The 16668-nt window shown below is 34.7% G+C and overlaps 1 protein-coding gene across 3 annotated transcripts in view; it reads right to left on the bottom strand.

The window, feature by feature from the left end:
* LOC149800271 (uncharacterized) overlaps window positions 1-16668 on the bottom strand; it is a 171543-nt gene that overhangs the window by 32614 nt on the left and 122261 nt on the right. For all 3 annotated transcript variants that reach the window (XM_089959840.1, XM_089959843.1, XM_089959841.1), the window contains 5 exons: window positions 15497-15571; window positions 12870-12922; window positions 11943-12036; window positions 9743-9877; window positions 1043-1189 (listed from right to left, as the gene is read on the bottom strand). In XM_089959840.1, coding sequence (XP_089815966.1) covers window positions 1043-1189; window positions 9743-9877; window positions 11943-12036; window positions 12870-12922; window positions 15497-15571 — 504 coding nt within the window. The remainder of the gene's footprint in view (window positions 1-1042; window positions 1190-9742; window positions 9878-11942; window positions 12037-12869; window positions 12923-15496; window positions 15572-16668) is intronic.

The raw sequence follows: 16668 nt of genomic DNA, 5'->3' as shown, positions 1-16668 counted from the left end.
TAAATCCAGGACCTGAGGTTTAAATTTTTATTGACACGTCTGACAGCCTCAGTCTTTGTCTCAACTTAAATTACACTCATATATTACTGAACTGATTAATTGATTGTAAATTTAAATTTAAGTCTAGACTCAAGTTCTGGTGGTGAAATCCATGTCAGGAGGTTTCATGAGTCACCATTGCCACCATAAAAAGCCATGCGAGAAAGTTACTTAACCTCCATTACCACTGCCAAAACTGTTTGCAAATGAGTACCACCTCAGGGTGTATTTAAACATCTAAATGAGTACCAACTTCATGTATTTCAACATCTAACTGACTACTAGCTTCAACTGTACTTTAATATCAGAATGAGTATCATTTTCAATCGTACTGCAACATCTGACTGAGTACCACCTTCAACTGTATTTTAACATCTGAGTACCACATTCAATTATATTTAGCAACTAAATAAGTACCACCTTCAGCTGTATTTTAATATAGGAATGAGTACCATCTTCAGCTGCATTTGAATATATGAATGAGTACCACCTTCAGCTGTATTTTAATATATGAATGAGTACCAACTTCAGCTGTATTTGAATATATGAATGAGTACCACCTTCAGCTGTATTTTAATATATGAATGAGTACCACATTCAGCTGTATTTTAATACATGAATGAGTACCAACTTCAGCTGTATTTTAATATATGAATGAGTACCACCTATAGTTGTAATGTAACATCTGACTGAGTACCACTGTCAACTGTATTTTAACATCTGAGTACCACCTTCAACTGCATGCTAACATCTGACTGAGCACCCCCTTCAGTTGTAATTTAACATCTGAGTACCCACTTCAATTGCATTTTAATATCTGACTGATTATCCCCTTCAATTATATTTTAACATCTGAGTACCAACTTAAAATCAGATGGACTGGAATCCTCTTTTGGCTGAGTTAAGTAACTGAAATCACTACATTTGGGAAGTCTTCCACCTTATTGCTAATTGCATTAAACCAGAACTTTGTGAAAATTAGGCATGAGTCCATATGTTTTACCTCAGCATAATTAGGGTTCAGCTTAATGGCATTACTGAAGGCTTCCAGAGCATCTACATGAGATCCCAGTTCCTGGTGACAAATTCCAATGAGGTAGTGAGAGTCAGCCGCTTCTATTGGCCATGAATCACGAGGTTTGTATGGCTTCTGGAAATCAATACAATAAAGGATGAGCATAACTTCAATGAAATTCCATACCCACACCATAGCATAGTGACAGAAAACCAACTATCCCACACACTACTGATGGTGGATTCCAAATGGCTGCAAGTGTGTTTCATCCACCAGTTCCTGTAAATTACTGATAAAAAACAAACCATGGCAAAATTAATAAAAATAATCTTTCAAGTTGAAACACATATATGCATATCACTAATCCAAATGCAAACCAAGGGTTTGTCCAATCTCATGACAGAGGTGGTACAAGAGGGAAAAATACATTTCTTATTTTTCTCCTCTGATATCATTTCCTTAATTAAATATCATTCTGTACTCACATATCATTTCAATAACATTAGTTTATTTTCATATCTCATACCACTTCCTTAATGGAATTTTATTTTCCCCTCTTATGCCACTATTATTAAATAAAATGCATTCTTACCTACCATACCACTTCCGTAAAGGAATTATATTACCCTCTCATACCACTTCCATAAAGGAATTATATTACGCTCACACCACTTCCGTAAAGGAATTATATTACCCTCTCATACCACTTCCGTAAAGGAATTATATTACCCTCTCACACCATTTCTGTAAAGGAATTATATTACCCTCTCACACCACTTCCATAAAGGAATTATATTATGCTCTCACACCACTTCTGTAAAGGAATTATATTACCCTCTTACACCACTTCTGTAAAGGAATTATATTACCCTCTCACACCACTTCCGTAAAGGAATTATATTACCCTCTCACACCACTTCTGTAAAGGAATTATATTACCCTCTCACACCACTTCCGTAAAGGAATTATATTACCCTCTCACAACACTTCTGTAAAGGAATTATATTACCCTCTCACACCACTTCCGTAAAGGAATTATATTACCCTCTCACACCACTTCCGTAAAGGAATTATATTACCCTCTCACACCACTTCCGTAAAGGAATTATATTACCCTCTCACACCAGTTTTGTAAAGGAATTATATTACCCTCTCACACCACTTCTGTAAAGGAATTATATTACATCCTCACAACACTTCCGTAAAGGAATTATATTACCCTCTCACACCACTTCCGTAAAGGAATTATATTACCCTCTCACACCACTTCCGTAAAGGAATTATATTACCCTCTCACACCACTTCTGTAAAGGAATTATATTACCCTCTCACACCACTTCCGTAAAGGAATTATATTACCCTCTCACACCACTTCTGTAAAGGAATTATATTACCCTCTCACACCACTTCCGTAAAGGAATTATATTACCCTCTCACACCATGTCTGTAATAGAATTATATTACCCTCTCACTCCATTTTATCACACAAATTACCTGATCCTCTGCCACCCAGAAAGAATTTCCAGGAATTCAAGACCATTTTTTGTAACTGCTGATATTCCTCAGCAATACAATTTACAAATTTGCTATTGTGGTGGCCATATTCAACCTTTTGGAGTTGTTTTTATGTGTTGTACCAGCACTGTTAGCTTACTATTAGCTATATCATGCCAGAGAAATGGGAGCTAAGTGCCTTTCCCAAGGACACACTAAGTCAGCTGACTTGGGATGACCAGGGCATGTAATAAACCCATGACCCTTGCATGTCAATTCCAATTCATTTCCATTTTTGTCCAAATTGTTATCATATGAAGTATTCTGGTGAAAGCCCAATGTCAATATGACTTTCCATCTAACAGAACTAGTGAGAGCAATATTTTCAAGACTTGTTGCTCAGTACAATTTTCATGTAAGACCAATTAGACACCATAAGAAGTCTTGTATGACTTTCAGTTGAAAAGAAGTAATGACAAAAAGATTAGCAAGATGGCTGCTGTTGTGGCAATATTGCATGTCAGATCAGCACCAGTTTCGTTTGAGACCAATTAGACATCAAAAATAGTCTTGCAGGAGTGGTGACAAGATTTTCAAGAAACTGTCATAGTGGCCATAATGGATTTCAAATCAGCACTATTTTCATATGACTTTCCATTCTGGATAAATAGCAATAACAAGATTTTCAAGATGACTGCATGGTGGCCATACTGCACATCAGATAAGCAACATTTTCATTTAGGACCAGATATTATAAGAATTCTGTAAGTGAAAAGTCCTCATTGGTCAAACTAGACCTACCTTGGTAGGAATCTATGTAAGGTTCCATGACAATCACCCAAACATGGAGTAGCAATAACAAATTTGTGTAAGGTTCCATGGCAATCACCCAAACAAGGAGTAGCAATAACAAATATGTGTAAGGTTCCATGACAATCACCCAAAGGAGGAGTAGCAATAACAAATATGTGTAAGGTTCCATGACAATCACCCAAAGGAGGAGTAGCAATAACAAATCTGTATAAGGTTCCATGACAATCACCCAAACAAGGAGTAGCAATAACAAATATGTGTAAGGTTCCATGACAATCACCCAAACAAGGAGTTGCAATAACAAATCTGTATAAGGTTCCATGACAATCACCCAAACAAGGAGTAGCAATAACAAATATGTGTAAGGTTCCATGACAATCACCCAAAGGAGGAGTAGCAATAACAAATATGTGTAAGGTTCCATGACAATCACCCAAAGGAGGAGTAGCAATAACAAATCTGTATAAGGTTCCATGACAATCACCCAAAGGAGGAGTAGCAATAACAAATATGTGTAAGGTTCCATGGCAATCACCCAAACAAGGAGTAGCAATAACAAATATGTGTAAGGTTCCATGGCAATCACCCAAAGGAGGAGTAGCAATAACAAATATGTGTATGGTTCCATGGCAATCACCCAAAGGAGGAGTTGCAATAACAAATATGTGTAAGGTTTCATGGCTGTCTCCCAAAGAAGGAGTAGCAATAACAAATCTGTGTAAGGTTCCATGACAATCGCCCAAAGGAGGAGTGACAATAATAAATATGTGTAAGGTTCCATGGCAATCACCCAAACAAGGAGTAGCAATAACAAATCTGTGTAAAGTTTTATGGCAATCACCCAAAGGAGGAGTAGCAATAACAAATCTGTGTAAGGTTCCATGACAATCACCCAAAGGAGGAGTAGCAATAACAAATATGTGTAAGGTACCATGGCAATCACCCAAACAAGGAGTAGCAATAACAAATATGTGTAAGGTTCCATGGCAATCACCCAAAGGAGGAGTGGCAATAACAAATATGTGTAAGGTTCCATGGCAATCACCCAAACAAGGAGTGGCAATAACAAATCTGTGCTAATCGCTAGATAGTCAGACAACAGGCCATCCCATAAACTATTCTGGGCTATGGCCAGTAGAGAGAATAATGAAAACAAATATTTACTTGCAACATAGTTAGCCATATTATATTTCTTTAAGATGAGAACTTAGACTTAAACAATCAAGTTTACTTATATATAACACAGTCTACTGTAAACAGCATGTACTACTATCTACCAACACATAATGCACCCCCATATCATGGTCAACACCTTTCACTTGAAATCATAAATAGAATAAACAGTATTAAGAATGATCTGCTGGCAAATAAAAAAATGGCAGATCAGCCAGCCCATAATACAATGGCAGATGTACAGGCCCATTAGACAATAGCAGATCTGCCACCCATGGCCTATTATACTATGGCAGATCTTCCTGACCATTACAATAAAAGATCTTCTGGACCTTCATACAATAGCAGATCTACCAGCCCATTATACAATGACAAATCTACTGGCCCACTGCACAGTAGCAGATCTACCAATCCATTATACAGTGACAGACCTAATGGCCCATTATACATCAGCAGACTGACAAGCCCATTATACAATGACAAATCTACTGGCCCATTATATAACAGATCTACCATTTCATTAAAGAATGACAAATCTTCCTGGCCTGTTATACACAAAGATCTACTAAATCATTATGCAATGGCTAGATCTTCCTGGCCCATTATACATCTGCTGATCATCTGGCCTATTATACAATGGCAGATCTACCAGCCCATTAAACAATGACAGATCTACAGACCCATTATACAATGACAAATCTACTGGCCATTACACAATGGGAGATCTTCCTCACCAATTACATAAGGTTGATCTTTTAGCCCATTAAATCAGGACAGATCTACAAGTTCATTCTAATGGCCCATTACACAATGACAGATCTACCAGCCCATTATACAAAGATAGATCTACCAGCCCATTATACAATGACAGATCTACCAGCCCATTATACAATGACAGATCTACCAGCCCATTATACAATGACAGATCTACTGGCCCATTATACAATGACAGATCTATCAGCCCATTATACAATGGCAAATATACTGGCAAAGGGAGATCTTCCTGGTCTATTATATTCGGGTTGATCTTCCAGCCCATTATATCGTGGCAGAACAAGATCATTATCTAATGACAAATTTATGATGTCATTATACAATGACTAAGATCTTCCCATCCCATTATACAAGCATACTATCTAAAGGTCATTCAGAGTAATTTCCCTTCAGTTGATTTTAATAGATGTTTGTAAATGAAACGGTCTGCATGGGGTTAATGGGACTAGAAGATTTTGTCTAATTAAAGTGACTTGCCATATATACAATCTCACGAGTTAAGTCAAACTGCAAACAAAACAGACCCTGATCTGTCATCACATAATGTGCCTGCAGATCACGAGATCATCTTGTTTATTCTACTGATTACTTCTAACAGTCTGCACAGACTCAGAGGTGCCAGTGCATTATGCAATGACAGATCTGGTCTGTGTAATTTGCAATAACAGATCTGCCAGTGCATTATGCGATGACAGATCTTGTCTGTGCAGTTTGCAGTTGGACTCGACTTATAAATGAGCATATATCATAGACTTATAAATGAGCATATATCATATTCTTAATCCGACTCAAAGAAAAACAATTTTGCAAGTCATAAAAAAATTAAAAATATGAATTCCAATGAATATGCTAATGAATGATATAATATATCTGAAAACAATAGTTAATATAAACGGTACTGCAGTTAACATCTGTATGTGACATAAATTGGTTATTTTCAATTCTGTCAATATTGAGAATTTAACAATAAATATTTTTTCCTTTTTGAAAATTATTATCTTTTGCAACAAGTTCTATTTAAGTTACTGGTAAATGACACATAATTAAAAAATCTTTTTCTGAATGTTGCATGAAAAATATAAGGAATTAAACCTGAAGAACAATAATGCTGATGCAGCATAATTCCCAACACCTGAACACATGTTCATGCACCTGAATTGCTGATGCAGCATAAATCCCAACATCTAAACACATGTAGATGCACCTGAATTGCTAATGCAGCATAAATCCCAACACCTAAAAACATGTCCATGTGCCTGAAATACTGAAGCAATATAAATCAAACACCTCAAAACATGTCCATGTGCCCGAATTGCTGATGCAACATAAATCAAACACCTAAACACATGTCCCTGCACCTGAATTACTGATGCAATATATATCCCAACACCTAAACACATGTCCATGCATGTGAATTGCAAAAATCTGTAATTTTAATTGACCTGTGTATAAGTCAGCATTCTATTCCATATAAACTCAATTGTAAGTCCAACTGCTAATATCATAGATATAGACCTGCTGTTACAGAAAGCACAGGCAGATTAGGTTCTTTGTTGTTTGTTATAATGATTACTCCAAACAAACTCATTATAGCCAGATCTGCTGGTGCATTATACAACTGCAGATCTGGGTCTATGTAGTTTGCAGCTGGACCCAAGTTATAAGCATGAATATACGTACATTCGAGTTTAATTATTCATACAGGAATCGATGACTTTTTGTAAATGGATGAAATTTAACCTTTCAAAAGAATCAAAGTAAAATTCAAATTCACATTAATCTCAATGAAATTTAAACTGAATTAGTTCATTTGAATTAATTTCTGTTAATCATAGACAATCAGCAGGTTATAAGAAAAATTATATAAAATATCATTCCACTGGAGATCAATTATTAAAAGGCCTGAAATATTGGCATACTTAGCTACCATTAGTTAGTTTTAGACACAGGTTTAACATAGTACTGTGTTCCCTCAATATTAAACCCCTCAATGTAAAACAGCCATTCATATCATATATATAGCCATGCATTACACTATAGTTCTGTTCCTGACTCATTAGATCCAATTACAATCTGGTTTGGATTCCAAAATAGTTTTATGATTTTATGCAGAAAATTATGCATCATGGACATAGCCTTGCATGTATATGTGGTCATGGTCTTGCACATAATTATGGACATGGTCTTGCATGTAATTACGAATATGGCCTTACATGTAATTACTGACATGGTCTTTCATGAAATTATGGACACGATCTAGCACATAATTATGGACATAGTCTTGCATGTAATTATGGACATGACCTTGCATGTAATTATGGACATGGTCTTGCATCTAATTATGGGCATGGCCTTGCATCTAATTATGGACATTGCCTTCCATGTAATTATGGACTTGGTCTTGCATCTAATTATGGGCATGGCCTTGCATGTAGTTATGGACATGGCCTTGTATGCAATTATAGACATTGCCTTCCATGTAATTATGGACACAGTCTTGCATGTAATTATGGACATGGCCTTGCATGTAATGTAATTATGAACATGGTCTCGCATGTAATGTAATTATGGACATGGTCTTGCATGTAAAGTAATTATGAACATGGTCTTGCATGTAATTATGGACATGGCCTTGCATGTAATGTAATTATGGACATGGTCTTGCATGTAATTATGGAGATGGCCTTGCATGTAATGTAATTATGAACATGGTCTTGCACGTAATTATGGACATGGCCTTGCATGTAATGTAATTATGAACATGGTCTTGCATGTAATTATGGACATGGCCTTGCATGTAATGTAATTATGGACACAGTCTTGCATGTAATTATGGACATGGCCTTGCATGTAATGTAATTATGAACATGGTCTTGCATGTAATGTAATTATGGACATGGTCTTGCATGTAATTATAGACATGGCCTTGCATGTAATGTAATTATGGACATGGTCTTGCATGTAATTATAGACAAGGCCTTTCATGTAATTATAGACATGGCCTTGCATGTAATTAGAGACATGGCCTTGCATGTAATTATGGACATGGCCTTGCATGTAATTATAGACTTGGCCTTGCATGTAATTATAGACATGGCCTTGCATGTAATTATGGACACAGCCTTGCATGTAATTATAGACATGGCCTTGCATGTAATTATGGACACAGCCTTGCATGTAATTATAGACTTGGCCTTGCATGTAATTATACACATGGCCTTGCATGTAATTATAGACATGGCCTTGCATGTAATTATGGACATGGCCTTGCATGTAATTATAGACATGGCCTTGCATGTAATTATGGACACAGCCTTGCATGTAATTATAGACATGGCCTTGCATGTAATTATGGACACAGCCTTGCATGTAATTATAGACTTGGCCTTGCATGTAATTATAGACATGGCCTTGCATGTAGTATACTACATTAAATGTTGGTCTAACTTAGTGCACTTTTATGGGTCCTATAAACTGTTTTATAGTGAGGGACACTGTATTGAAATGTGCAACAACAAAATGTGTGTGCTTTAAATCTTCATTAAAAAAGAAAAGTAAAAACCCATTCCAAAAGTTTCTGCAAAGAATAAATATCTAATTTTCACTAAACCTCAGTTCCTGTTATCTTTTTGAGGCCAGTAAATGTTATACTGACTTTCATTGCTGCATTCATAGCATGCACCTCGGCAATCTAGAATACACAATATATACATATAAAATTGACAGCACTGACTTAGCACTTTGTTCGGCTCATTTGCTTTCCACCTTTGATACTAACAATGATCCCACTAGAGCATTAATCCATGTTCACAATGTGTGCCACTGAAAAATGTACTTATGTCTTTCTGTGCAATTTTTCATAAGCATCAATTTTGAAATATAGCATTTCTATCACAATGTATATTTTAAGTTTGTCTCAAACTCACAGTTCTTACAATTAATCCATATTCCATCAATCTATCTGTAAATTCATGAAAAAATATGCAACAGCATGTAAAAACCTTCAATTCTGATAGTACACAAATAGTGATTCCTTCGTACATTTTCTCCTTTTAACAAGTTACTTGTGTTCATTTTCTCCATTCATTATATATAAAAAATAGAACCATATGCTGAACTAAACCCACACATGCTAATATATATTTTTTTTATAAATAAAAATTAGCCTTATTTAAAAGCTGATTATGTGAGAGTTTCTTTTGTTTGTTTTACATACATTAATGTTAGTTAAACTTTCAATCAAAACTTAGCCTTTCTTGAAAAGACTGAATATTTCACATTTATAATACTTATAAGAAATAAAATTCTGACAAAAAATAGTCATTAATTTCCATCTGATATCTTACTAGTACAGCCTTTAATCCAATCAATAAATTTTCATGACAAAAAAATCCTCTAAAACTTCCATTTCATTTAATTTGTTTGGTTACTTACATATTCATCCAGGGCCCTTTCAAAGCTCTTAATGGAATCCTTGAAATTTTTGGCTTTCATCTGTGTCTTGCCAAGCAACATAAACATGGCCGCTGTTGGCTTGGATCTGGTAGCTGTCTCCAGGGCTTCAATAGCCTACATTATGTAGAGTACATTATTTACCAGTGTGTTGTAAACATTCAATTTCAGGTGGCATTGGCTCAGAGCTGTCACTTTATAAGATGCCAGTGGATCAGGGTTGATGCCATTCACTTACAATCATATGTGAACAGAACAGCATATGCAGTACTCCATAATTATAACACCATGCAAGAGATCCTTAGAGCAGGGGTCGGCAAACTATTTTATTTAGCATGCCACTTTTTTCTGGATTAATTACAAAATCAATGAGTGCATGCCACCAGTAAGCGAGTAACACTGTTAAAATTGAGATTTTTGGCTGCCCTTCACGTGCCACACAAAACCTCTTGACATGCCACCTTGTGCCATAGGTTGCTGACCCCTGCCCTGGAGTATAGCATCTTATATTGGGGGAGTAATGTACTCTGATCTACAAGCACATTGTGCAGCAACAGATCTAGGTCTATAATGCTTGGTCACAAGTTATACATGTACAAATACAGAAAGTATCATGCATTATAATAGAAAATGGTCATGGGTAAATTTACCTGATATGGAATTAGAGTGCATTGTCAAAGTTGTAAAAAAAATGATCTCAGCAAGGGGAGATAATTTTTCTATTATATAAAGTAACTAAATTTAGCAAGGGTGAATTTTACCCCAGGCCTTGTATTATTTATTTCCATACCATTACACAATATAATAACTATACATAAGGCCTTTTAAGATGGTAACAAAACTTGTAAGTATGCCTGACATTGGCCAAAACATAACCATTTATCCCATTGCCTACCAATGATGTCAGCAGATAAAAAGACACCAATTGAAAACTGATGCAGTGAATACATAGCGGATGAATGTCTAAATTCAGCAACAGAAAACATGAATAAGTGATATTTGGACTCATAATCATTATAACTGACATTCATGTTCTATAATTCGATATCTCCAAAGCAGCCACAATAATGATTTATACGTAAATGTGTTATGTATATTTGATTTAGTTTATTTTGATTTAATTTAATTGTCTGGTTGTTAGTTTTAATTTTTTTTAAAATTCCATTACAGGCTATTGTAATATAACTTTATTTAGTGTATTTGACATTTTCCAGAAATTCAGTTTGACATGAATCTTTTTTGTAAACAATTAATAATAGAAACTTTGTATCTAATGTTGACTTAGTTCCTGACCTTGATTCAGAATCAGTAAGAGTTGAAGTAAACAACTTCTTCTTATTTTTTATTCTTTCTCAGAGCAAGATTCATAAAGTGAAATCAAGACCATACGTGATGTTAGGCATGTACAAAGCTTCTGTGTTTTTCTAGAAGGGTGATCATGTGAACCTCATATAAGAATCTGTTTTGCATCTTAAGTTAGTGTATAACTTTTTTCTGAGAGAATTTGCGCAGTCAGGCTTTAAACCATTGACACTTAGAGGTGTTTTGTTGTGACCAGTTTGAGTTGAATTTTTAATTTGTCTTCAAATTATTTGGATTCCAAGAGATTATTTTTCCCTGGAAATACTTTGTGCTCTAAATTAATTCTTGGACAGGGACAGTTATCAAAATTTACACAGAATTCAAACACTGGAATATTATTTTCTGTGATTCAAAAAAGAACTGTTGACACATCTGTAAGATGCTGACCACAGCATACGTCATCGCCTTCACTTTTGGATTTCATTGGGATTCAAACTCAGTTTCATTACGACTTTTTATTACTAGGACTTCTATTTTTTAATTCTTGGATTATTCTCTGATTATTTTTGGATTTGATTCATAGAACCATAAGTTCTTTTTCTCATTTTTACCTTGTTTTCATAGGAAATAATTTGTTTGTTAAATTTTACAAAGCTTGTTGTCTTTACTCTTTTATTGTTACATTTTGTGAGAGCCTAAACGTAACTACGAAACAATGCCATGAACATCAGACTGTTTTTTAACCACAAAATGGGTTTGATCAATATCAGATGACCATGGTCAATCTGTTAAGCATTGATTAATAGCACCATGTTAAAAGAATGGCATTGTTTTTAGAGTACAAGTTAACTCCCCTTATAAAAGAGAATGAACGCAGTACCTTGTCATAGTTCTTCAGGAAGGACTGCACCACAGCCTGCTGGGTAGGTCTCTGTCCCATCGTGGATGAGTCTGATTGTAGCTCTGATGCATGTCTGAAATGGCACAAAAGGAGACATTTTTACCATTACAACTAAACCAGGCACAAAGAAGAGATACTTCATGTCTGTAAAATTATTTTTCAGCTACACGAATAAACCCAGGAAATTAGGTAATGGTTACTCAGTCTGGGTGCACAATACACCTTCATACCCAAGCACAACCCACGTTTCAACTTTCATAGCAATAACTGTAGAAACATTGAATTCAATTTCAGCTATCGTATCTAAACAATTGTTTCACAAACCAAGAAAAGTAGCTTATAATAGTCCAGTTTAAGTATGCAACATGGCTTCACATTTGGATGGCTTCACATTTACATAGCTTCACATTTATTCACATTTAGATGGCTTCACATATATTCACATTTAGATGGCTTCACATTTAGATGGCTTCACATTTATTCACATTTAGATGGCTTTACATTTAGATGGCTTCACATTTATTCACATTTAGATGGCTTCACATTTAGATGGCTTTACATTTAGATGGCTTCACATTAATTCACATTTAGATGGCTTCACATTTAGATGCACTGACACTGCAAGATTTTGTTCCAACAGATGCATTATTATGAGTTACATTCCAGACTGGGAAAACAGAAATGTTTGAACATAAGCAGATAAATGTTCTAAAAGAGTTTAGAATATTTTAACTGCCAGCCTGAGTAGTTTACACACATATTTTAGTGTAAAAACCTTTATATATTTCAAACTTTCAGGAACACAACATTATAATATTTTTCAGATAAAACATGCATTAAATAAAATAAATTCACAAACATAATGACAGAGGAGATATTTTAACTATAATGCTGGTGGTGTCTCACCTGACACAGAAGGATGCTAGTTCATAGTTGCCCATCTCCAACACTAACTGGCCCTGTCAAAAGAATAACATATGATACACATTATTTCTATGAGTTCACAACATGTGAGATAAAATTACACAAAGTCCCAGAATTATGTAGCATTACTGATGTTAGTAATTACATTTATCAGAAAAAACTGTATTACTATTCTGCTCTGGCTGTATAGTGTAAGTCACATTATTTGTTTTCAACAATATTTTGGGGAATGTTTACAGAAAGCCTGCAATATCTGTACAGTTTTGCACAAAATAGAAATAATAAATTTCACTTCCTAACAAAATAAGCAGCACTGTTGTTATTTTAATCCCCAGAAAATATAATATAGCAATTGATTTCAATGAAAAAGTCATTTTATTTTCAACAAATCAACAATGACATGATATACCATAATAATAATAATAATAATAATAGTAATAATAATTTAAATGAGATTGACTAAAGAGAACTCCTGGATAAATCTTAAGACACCCTAAACTTTCCAGCAAACCTAAGATTCATGTAACAAAACTATTTAAGCATCATTGAAGATACCATGAAAATATTATTCAACAAATATACAAGCTGATTTATAGATTGTTACTTACATTTTGAAAGAAGTTAATACATAACATTGTGTATTAAATCTGGGGCAGTTTATGTAACATCACAGGAAAGTTACAAAATAAAAACTCCACAATTAATGTCAATATATAGGAGACAGGACTAAGATCAATGTAGAATATAGAAGACATTACTCAGAAAAAGGTACACATATACCTTATTTACCATATATATTGGGACACTGTATGTTTGGGACACAATACATTAATTTTTAAAGTAGTTTTTGTGCAATGTAAGTTCTGGGACATGTCTTTTTTTTTCCAAGTCAGACACCTTTTAAATCATTTGAAAATTACAGGTCAGAAAATGAATTCAAGTTTAAATTTTATTTCAGAAATATATTAAAATGTGTAATTGAGATAAAACAGCTTAATCCACTGAAACATCTTATCAACCCAACCTTCTCCTGCACATATATGATCCCTACTTTTGGTGCATGAATAATGTTTTAGCTTCCCCATGCCATGAAAAATTCTCATTGGAGACAACACATCTTCTGAAGGGGAAACTGCAAGGAGATTTTTTTTTCTGCACCAGTCATGCAAATTCTCATACTATTAACCCTCTTTTTATTGACAGTCCATCCAGGAATAAGAGCAAAGTACACTGGAATTTCTCCATATAAATGATCATACTGTCAACAAAATCATCTCTTTTCTGGCCTTCAAAAATTCATCAATTGATTTTATTTTTATTTTCTCCTCCAAATCTTCTGGGAAATCCTGGGCTGGCGATGTTTGTGCCTGGAGCACTAGCATCAGTCACTTTACAAACTGTTTCATTGTTTCAATTTATTTTCAAAATTTCCTGTGAATACCATGAAAAAGGAACCAAAGTTGGCTTCCATCTGTCAGCCGACATAGTATTTAAATAAAAAATTGGCACACTTAAAAGAAACCAAAGTTGTCTTCTGAGGTCAGCTTGCTTTGTAATAAAATAACCTTTGTATTTGATATCTGCCAGTAAGTTCAAACAATGAGTTTATGGCCTCTCTGCCAGTTGTGTTTATTCACCACCTGGGTTTCTATTTGTTTCCTATTGGTAATCAAAACTGATACAAACAGGCATTGATGTCTGCAGGGTAAATAGCATACACATTAATAACTTGCTTTAATAATACTTTGTTGTAACCCATGCTGGCAAAAAGATTGTCATTTGCACTCGCAGTAAACGTATCTTCAAATAATTTTTTATTTGCGAAATACTGTCATAGTTAACCTGGATATAATACAGTCCTGATTATTTTGCACCTTGCACTGTGTCATGCATGGATGGCAGGTGCCTCAAGCAATCAGCTGATCTTGATTGATTGATCTCTCCTGCGATTTTGTTGGATCCAGTTTTCAGTCTGATAACATATCAAACCTTGGAGTACAGACATAAGTGATACACTGCAGTATGGATCCATACGTGAAATATATGGAGTTTGTGGATATATTTGTTTCTTTAATAAATTGCTCATAATGAACAAAGAGGAAAATATGCTAACAATTTAAGGTTAGTTTCTTTCATTTTAATATCAAATAAGCAATTTTGTTTATCTATGGTATTGTTTATCTATGTTACTGCAATGTGCATTGGCAGGGGAGGTAGCAAATTCAACACAAATTTATTTCGTTTCTTTAGGCTTGGGACACATGACCTAGGTGAAAGGAAGTTTCACCATAAGTTCCGGAAAAGGAAAATAAATTATTATTTTATTGTGTCCCAATATATATGGTAAATATGGTAGTATATTGGAGTCAGAACTCAGATCATGTTGTATATATTAGACAGTACTCAGACTATGTGGTATATAGAAGACAGTAATCAGATTATGTCATAAATAGAAGTCAGTTTGACCTCATTTGGATGTGACCTGTTGTATTAATATAAAGAGTTAACTCCTTCTAAGTTAACATTTTCAGCCAAATTACTTCTAAGGATATTCTTTTGTAAAACTCTGTAGGAGAGTGAACTATATGAAGTACACAAAATATACAAACCCTGTACATATAGTAATGGTGGACATCTGGGCGAAGATGAATGGCCCGTGTGAAATCCTTCAATGCCTGACTCAACTGGAATAGATAAAATATGTCATTTTGCCTTGAAAATCTTTCTTTATAATACTGTATCATAAATCTTACTTTGAAATTCTTCTGAAGTTGATACAAATCTTATCGTATCATGGCAACTTCTGACCTGATCTTTCCCATGTTTTAATTTACTATAACCCATAACTTGGTCGCGTTAAAAATTTAACTTGTATTCAAGATATAGGTAGTGCTAAGTGTAATATGGTTAGCAATGTCACTGTGCAGGGTAGATGATTAAATAAAATCCGCATTCCAATGGTTGCAAAAAAAAACAAAAATGAATCAACACAAGGAAAAAACAAAATAAAAAACTATTACAGTGTGTGTTTGTGGGTGTGTGTGTGTGAGAGAGAGAGAGAATAACTAGGTCATAGAAATAAAATAAGAAGGCAGTAATTTAAAATATTCTCAATTTCTTTATGAAAACAATAAAAGAAAAAAAATTTGACATCACAAAAAATAATTAATGTATTATCATATGTCACTCAAACCCTAACACATGTGCCACTACCTTATGGACTGCTGACCGGTACTATTGCTGGCAGAGATGTATGTATCGCATGATTGACATGAACCAAGAGTGGACTCAAGTGTCACTATTATACCCTACTGTATAGTGAAAGACACCAATTTTCCCCGTTCTTGCATATATACCAAGAGGGGACCCAAGAGTGACCATTGTATTCTACTGGCAGACAACAATTTTCCCCCTGTTAGAACATGTTCCAAATGGGGACCCAAGTGTGACCTTTGTATTCTACTGTACACTGGCAGACAACAATTTCCCCCATCGTAGCACATATACCAAGACGGGACCCAAGTGTGATCACTTTACTCTTCTGTATAGTGATAAATGACTTTTGTCTGAATGGGACCCAAGTGATGAACAAATTTGTGTTACAACAAGCATTTGGTTGGTATCAAGAAAAATACATTCGTTAATGAGGAATTTCCATTCCAAAGTAGGGCTTGCTAGCTGCTATACCAACCATCATGGTATATGCCACATCCATGTATCACCATGACGTTCCCAAGATTAAAATTATGAAATCACATCTTTGAAGGTGTTTGTAAAAATA

This window comes from Sinohyriopsis cumingii, chromosome 5 (genome assembly GCF_028554795.1).
Source record: "Sinohyriopsis cumingii isolate HCF-2022 chromosome 5, ASM2855479v2, whole genome shotgun sequence".
Classification (NCBI taxonomy): domain Eukaryota; kingdom Metazoa; phylum Mollusca; class Bivalvia; order Unionida; family Unionidae; genus Sinohyriopsis; species Sinohyriopsis cumingii.
The sequence above is the reverse complement of the archived record's forward strand: the minus strand, read 5'-3'. Positions and strand labels throughout refer to the sequence as shown.